Raw genomic sequence first — 7,630 nt, 5'->3', positions numbered from 1 at the left:
TTTTGCCAGGTGAGCATTCATGATGTAGCCTTAACTTTTATTCCCATGATCTAATTTCCCAATACTTTAAATGCCTGTTACAAATATCTGACTTATTCACTGGGTGTTGGCCCTTGGTAATCAATGGGTTAACAACACAGTCACAGGCATCATGTACTGATGAGCTACAACAGTGTATGTACAAGACACATTGTAGTTCTGATAAATGAATGCATATTAAATAAACTTAGTCTTCTACCTATACAAATTTTTTTTAATGAAGTTCAACATACCACATGAAAAACTTAAGAAAATACTAGACTATGGTTCTTCATAGATACAAGTGAAAATGAAAAAAAATATCTAATACTGACCTGAGTGGAGAGTTACACTTGCAGCATCTAAAGCAGGTTTTGTGCATCAAGCGGCCTGCTACTTCCATCTTTTCCATGGCATAAACAGTACGGTTGCACTTTGCACATTTTTCAACAGTGCCGCCCTGTAACAAAAATACTGTCCAGGACTCTTATAAACTCACAGAGACAAACAAAAATATTTTAAAAAAGTAAATAAATTTCACTACCACAACGTTTGCTCATTACTGGTATTATTTATAAAAATTAAGGTCTACCTTTATTTTCTTCCAACAAGTTGGCCGTCTCCCACCAAGACGGTGACCCAAAAAGAAAAAAAAATGCTTTCATCATCATTCAACACTTTCACCTCACTCTCTTTGCAGAGGCACTCAGATACGACAGTTTAGAAGTCCCTCCAAACTGTCAATATCCCAAACTCCTCCTTTAAAGTGCAGGCATTGTACTTCCCATTTCCAGGACTCAAGTCCAGCTAACTGGTTTCTCTAAATCCCTTCACTAAATATTACCCTACTCAAACTCCAACAGGTCCCAAAAACCATTCGTCTCCATTCACTCCTATCTAACACGCTCACACACGCTTTCTGGAAGTCCAAGCCCCTTGCCCACAAAACCTCCTTTACCCCCCTCCCTCCAACCTTTTCGAGGACGACCCGTACCCCTCCTTCCTTTCCCTACAGATTTATATGCTCTCCAAGTCATTCTACTTTGATCCATTCTCTCTAAATGACCAAACCACCTCAACAACCCCTCTTCAGCCCTCTGACTAATACTTTTAGTAACTCCACACCTCCTAATTTCCACACTCCGAATTCTCTGCATAATATTTACAACACACATTGCCCTTAGACAGGACATCTCCACTGCCTCCAGCCACCTCCTCGCTGCAGCATTTACAAGCCAAGCTTCACACCCATATAAGAGTGTTGGTATCACTATACGGTGGTCCCTCGCTTTTCGTAGTTCTCGGCAATCATAAATTTCACCAATCATAGGGGTATTTTCGTATAAACATGGACTCACTTTTCATAGGCTGACTCGTGAGTCGTAGTTCATCCGGAACACGTACCCATGGCGTGAGCCGTGGCGGCAGCCAGTCTGGCATTGTTTACCAGTGAGCGAAGGCCCCCTCATGTGCTCTAGCGAAATATTTCATAATATCCCATTTATTTTAGTGCTTGCAAGTACTAAATAAGCTACCATGGCTCCAAAGAAAGCTCCAAGTGCCAAGCCTGTGGTAAAGGTGTGAAATACGATTGAATTTAAGAAAACCATCATTGAACAATATGAAAGTGGTACAAGTGTGGCCGAACTGTCCAGGATGTATAAGAAACCCTACACAACCTTATGTTCCATAGTGGCCAAGAAAAAGGAAATCAAGGATGCTGTTGTTGCAAAGGGAGTAATTATGCTGACAAAAATGAGATCACCAAGGAGGCCTGGTCGCAGACCGGGCCGCGGGGGCGTTGACCCCCGGAACTCTCTCCAGGTAAACTGGAAGAGGTTGAGAAGTTATTATTGGTGTGGATAAATGAGAAACAATTAGCAGGAGATACTCTGCTGACTTCGATTATTTGTGAAAAGGCTAGGCAGTTGCATGAAGATTTGGTAAAGAAATTGCCTGCAAATAGTGGTGATGTGAGTGAATTTAAGGCCAGCAAAGGCTGGTTTGAGAGATTTAAGAACCGTACTGGCATACACAGTGTGGTAAGGCATGGTGAGGCTGCCAGTTCGGACCACAAGGCGGCTGAAAAAATATGTGCATGAATTCCAGGAGTACATAGAGGCTGAAGGACTGAAACCTGAATAAGTGTTCAATTGTGACGAAACAGGCCTCTTTTGGAAAAAAATGCCAAAGAGGACCTTCATTACACAAGAGGAAAAGGCAATGCCAGGACACAAGCCTATGAAAGACAGGCTGACGCTAATGTTCTGTGCTAATGCTAGTGGGGATTTCAAAGTGAAGCCATTACTAGTGTACTATTCAGAAAATCCCAGTGTGTTCAGGAAAAACAATGTTATGAAGATTAAATTGTGTGTGTTTTGGAAATCTAATAGTAAGGCATTGGTCATGAGGGAAATTTTCGTCGAGTGGTTCAATGAAGTGTTTGGCCCTAGTGTGAAGGAGTATCTCCTGGAAAAGAAATTGGATCTCAAGTGCCTGCTAGTAATGGACAATGCACCTGCTCATCCTCCAAACTTGGATGACCTAATTTTTGAGGAGTTTGGGTTCATCACAGTAAAGTTCTTGCCCCCGAATACCACTCCTCTCCTCCAGCCCATGGACCAGCAGGTCATTGCAAACTTTAAAAAACTCTACACAAAAGCAATATTTCACAGGTGCTTGACTGTGACCACAGACACTCACTTGACCCTAAGGGAATTTTGGAGAGAACACTTCAGCATCCTCCATTGCATAACCCTTATAGGTATGGCTTGGGAGGGAGTGACTACCAGGACTTTGAACTCTGCCTGGAGAAAATTGTGGCCAGATTGTGTCGGCAAGAGGGATTTTGAAGGGCTTGGGACTGACCCTGATGAGCCTATGTCTGTTGTAAAATCAATTGTGGCACTGGGGAGTTCCATGGGGTTGGATGCGAGTTTGGAGGATGTGGAAGAATTGGTGGAAGACCACAACGAAGAGCTCACCACTGAGGAGCTGCAAGAGCTTCAGCAGGAAGAGCAACAGATCGCAGCTCAGAATCTTGCTGCAGAGGAGGAGGAAGAGATGGAAGAAGGTGCCTTCTTCAGAAATTAAAGAGATTTTTACTATGTGGTGTAAGAGGGAAAGCTTTATGGAGAAACATCACCCTAACAAGGTTGTTGCAAGCCATATTGGCAACATGTACAGTGACAAAGTCTTGGACCATTTTAGGGAAGTGTTGAAGAGATGCCAGAAACAGAGCTCTCTCCACATTATTATTATTATCAAAAAGAAGCGCTAAGCCACAAGGGCTATACAGCGCTGCAGGGTAGGGAAGGAAGCGAGGGTATTGGATGGCAGAAGGGAGGAGGGATGATCAGTAGGTTACAGAAAACAGCGGGGCAGGGGATAGTACGGGGGTAGGGGGCAGCAAGAGATTGAAGTAGAAAGGGCTGAAGGTATCAGAATTTGTGAAGTAAGTCAGTTGTTGTCAAAAAGTCAATGAGAGAGTCTGGATGAAAGGTGGGTCTATCAGCGAGAAGGGAAGGTAAAGAGAGCAGCAGAGCGAAGACGACGACGGAGGTAAATTCTGCGTGCTCGTTGATAAAGTGGGCAGTCCAACAGAATGTGGCTGACTGATAATGGAACTTGGCAATTCTCACAGAGAGGAGCACGGCGAATCTCCATGAGATATCCATGAGTAAGACGAGTATGGCCAATGCGAAGACGGGAGAGAGTAGTCTCCCAACCTCGACACTGGTGATAAGAAGACGGCCAGTAACCTATACTCGGTTTAATAGATTGAAGTTTGTTGCCGAGCATAGTAGACCAACGTTGTTGCCAACGGGTGTGAAGTTGGGAAGATATTGCAGCAAAATAGTCCGTAAATGGAATACCTCTACACGAAACTGGTAGATCATGTACTGCTGACCGTGCAGCAGTGTCTGCCTGTTCATTGCCCTGTACATCAACATGACCAGGGACCCAACAAAAAACAATCTTTATGCTTGGTAAAGATGCGGCGTAGCCTGTAAAGCACTAAGGGAGTCTGAGACAACCACAAATGATGACACAGGCATAGATGCAATACAGATAAGTGCTGTAAGGATGGCATATAATTCAGCAGTAAAAATACTAGCCAAAGATAGTAAATGCCTTTGTACGACGCTGTCCGGAAACACTGCTGCGAATCCTACGCCATCAGAAGACTTAGAGCCATCTGTGTACACAGCAATGGCATGAGAATGAGAGTGAAAGTGGTCAAGAAAATGAGAGCGGGATGCAACCGTAGACAGTTGGGCTTTCGAGCAAGGGAGAGAGAAAGAACAGACTCGAACAGCTGGAACTTCCCAGGGGAGTAGGGAAAAGTGACATGCTACATGTACATAGAAAGGTGGTAATTGAAGAGAAGACAAGAGCGAATGAAGGCGAAGAGAGAAGGGACGGAGTAAACAGGGGCGGCGAACAAATAAAGAATGTCTACTAATATCAGTGACCATTCTATAAATGGAAGGATTGCGGAGATCATGAGAACGTACATAGTAGCGAAGGCAATGGGCATCACGGCGATCGGATAAGGATGGAACGTTCGCTTCTGCATAGAGGCTCTCGACAGGGGAAGAGCGAAAAGCACCAAGGCATAAACGTAATCCTTGGTGATGAATGGGGTTAAGGCTAGAGAGAGTAGCAGGAGATGCCGCTGAATAGATCTGGTCACCATAATCAAGTTTCGATAAGATAAGGGTGGAATGTAGGCGAAGGAGGGTTCGACGATCAGCTCCCCATGAAAGATGAGCAAGGGTTTTAAGGAGGTTCAGCCGGCTGTGGCAAGTTGCCTTCAGAGAGGTAATGTGAGGTTTCCAGGATAACCTACGATCAAAGAGGCGGCCCAGAAACTTGACTATCACGTTCAGGGATACGGGAGCCATAGAGGTACAAAGGATGATTGGAGATGACAGAGCGTCTAGTGAAAGTAATTTGGTGGGTTTTAGTGCTGGAAAATTTAAACCCACGTGTGGTGGCCCAATTGGAAACACGGTCGACTGCATGCTGGAGAGAAACTGTAATAAGGTGACAGTCAGCGCCTGCACAGGCAATAGCGAAGTCATCAACATAGAGTGATGACCAAATATTTGATGGAAGACTAGAGGCCAAATCATTAATAGCAAGGAGAAAAAGTGTTGTGCTCAGAACACATCCCTGGGGGACACCTTCAGCTTGGATAAAGTCCGGGGAGAGCACATTATTAACCCGAACACGGAAATGCCTGTCAGTTAAAAAGTTCTTAAGGAAGGATGGTAGATTGCCTCGAAGGCCTAAGGAGTGGGCTTGGGCTAAAATATTATACCTCCAAGTTGTGTCATATGCCTTCTCAAGGTCAAAAAATATGGCAATAACTGAGTGGTTATTCGCAAAGGCATTACGAACATACGTATCCAAGCGTAGTAAGGGGTCTATGGTAGAACGTCCCTTACGAAAGCCATATTGACGAGTGGAGAGACTGTTGTGTGTGTCTATATACCACACTAAACGTCTATTTACTAGGCGTTCCATCACTTTGCAAACTGCACTGGTAAGAGCAATGGGACGATAGTGGGAGGTTTCATGTCCCGTAGTGCCTGGTTTGTGGAAAGGGAGAACAATGGCAGATTTCCACAGCTGTGGAAGAACTCCTTGTGACCAAATAAGATTGTAAGGGCGTAATAGGACTGCAAGGGCTGACTGATGTAAATATTGTAGCATACGAATATGAATGTCGTCGGGCTCAGCTGCCGATGATCGGCAAGTTGAGAGTGTTGCCTCCAGTTCTTGAAGTGTAAAAGGCACATTATACTGTTCTTCTCTGAGAGAAGAAAAGTCCAAGGGTGCTAACTCTCTGGCAGACTTTGAGGAAAGAAATGAGAGGCATAGATGGAGTCCCTGAGAAATATGGACCAGATGATTGCCAATTTCATTGGCAACATCTAGTGGGTTTGCTATATCAACACCGGCAACCCGCAGAACAGGAGCCGGGTCAGGAGAATATTTACCACTCAGTTTTCGTACCTTTTTCCAGACTGCACTCATAGAGGAAGCAGAGGTGATGGTGGAGACAATCTCGCCAGCAAGTGCGTTTAGCGTCACGGATGACACGGCGAGCGATCGCACGCTTCTGCTTAAATTCAAGAAGTCTCTCTGTGGTTCTATTGTACCGGTACCTGCCCCATGCAGCGCGTTTCAAACGTACTGCACGAGCACAAGCAGGAGACCACCAAGGCACGCATTTCTGAGAATGCCTGCCCGAAGTTTGGGGTATAGAATGAGAAGCTGCGGTTAAAACAGAGGACGAGAAGAGGTGTAAAAGCTCATCGATGGAGGACGAAGAAGGAACCTCTCTAAAAACAGTTAGGTGTGAGTAAAGGTTCCAATTTGCCTGATCAAATTGCCAGCGTGGGATGTGAAGAGGTGGTGAATATGAAGGGGAAGAATGATTGGGAAATGATCGCTGTCATGTAAGTCCGGAAGAACAGACCAAGTTAAGTCTAATGTGGTGGAGGAAGAGCAGACTGAGAGATCGATGCAAGAGAGAGAGCGAGTCCGAGGATCAAAATGGGTGCGAGTACACCTGTATTTAAAACATGGAGGGGGTGGGTGGCAAGAAAAGCCTCTAACTGAATGCCACGGGAATCACAGTGAGACCCCCCCCAGAGGAAATGGTGGGCATTAAAATCACCAAGTAACAGAATCGGTGGTGGTAATGACGAAACAAGAAAGGCAATATCCGGAATAGATAATGCCCGAGAAGGAGAGAGATATAAAGAACAGAGCGTATACCACCTATGCAAGTGGATACGGGCTGCTGTGTAATGCAGCGAAGTACGAACAAATAGCTGATGGTACAGAATATCAGTGCATAGAAGAAGGGCACTTTCATTAAAGGTCCCATCAGGAAAAGGATCTGAAGAATACTATAAATTATAGCCTGAGATGGGAGAGATAACAGCAGAGTGTAATTTTGGTTCCTGTAAGCAAACACCAACAGGGGAAAACTGGGAGAGTAACATCTGAAGCTCACCCCGATTACCCCTGAGGCCGCGTATATTCCACTGTAAATAGGCCATGATTGGCAAAGATAAAGATACCTGAAATCCGCAGGTAAGGGTTCCTACGGACTAGAGGGGTTAGAAAAGTCCACATGCGGAGGCAGTGGAAAACGTTCAAGCAGCGAAGGAACGGTGCGCTGTGAAGAAAGGAGTTGCGCAGATGGAGTAGAGGAGAGAGAAGGAGCGGAGGGTGGATCAGTGTCCATTGATGGTTTGGTCTCTGCAATATATTCAGAGATTGCTTCAAGTGTTTCAGAATTCAGAGACGTCGTATGGGAGAAAATACTGGAAATGGTAGGGGGAGGATGAGTAAAGATTGGAACTGTAATGGACTGTACCAAGGTAGGGGGGGACGGAAGGGTGGAGGGAACTGGAGAAGCGTGGAAGGGGACAGAAGAGGCAGAAACCTGGGAGGTGGCAGAAGAGGAAGAAACTTGGGAGGGAACAGGGGAGGAAGGTACAGTACGAGGAGGAGGGTGAACCTCTACACTTGTAACAGAGCCAGTGAGAGGGGGAGAACCAGGTACAGAGACAGGGAAGGGAAAATGAGG

At 45.3% G+C, this 7,630-nt stretch overlaps 1 protein-coding gene across 1 annotated transcript in view; it reads right to left on the bottom strand.

Moving 5' to 3' along the window:
* Positions 1–7,630, bottom strand: part of LOC128692139 (LIM domain and actin-binding protein 1-like) — a 62,578-nt gene that overhangs the window by 3,627 nt on the left and 51,321 nt on the right. The window contains exon 4 of the mRNA XM_070085118.1: positions 354–478. Within this exon, the coding sequence (XP_069941219.1) occupies positions 354–478 (125 nt within the window). The remainder of the gene's footprint in view (positions 1–353; positions 479–7,630) is intronic.

The sequence above is a fragment of the Cherax quadricarinatus genome, chromosome 15 (genome assembly GCF_038502225.1).
Source record: "Cherax quadricarinatus isolate ZL_2023a chromosome 15, ASM3850222v1, whole genome shotgun sequence".
Classification (NCBI taxonomy): domain Eukaryota; kingdom Metazoa; phylum Arthropoda; class Malacostraca; order Decapoda; family Parastacidae; genus Cherax; species Cherax quadricarinatus.
Note: the sequence above shows the minus strand (reverse complement) of the source record. Positions and strands in the feature narration are given on the sequence as shown.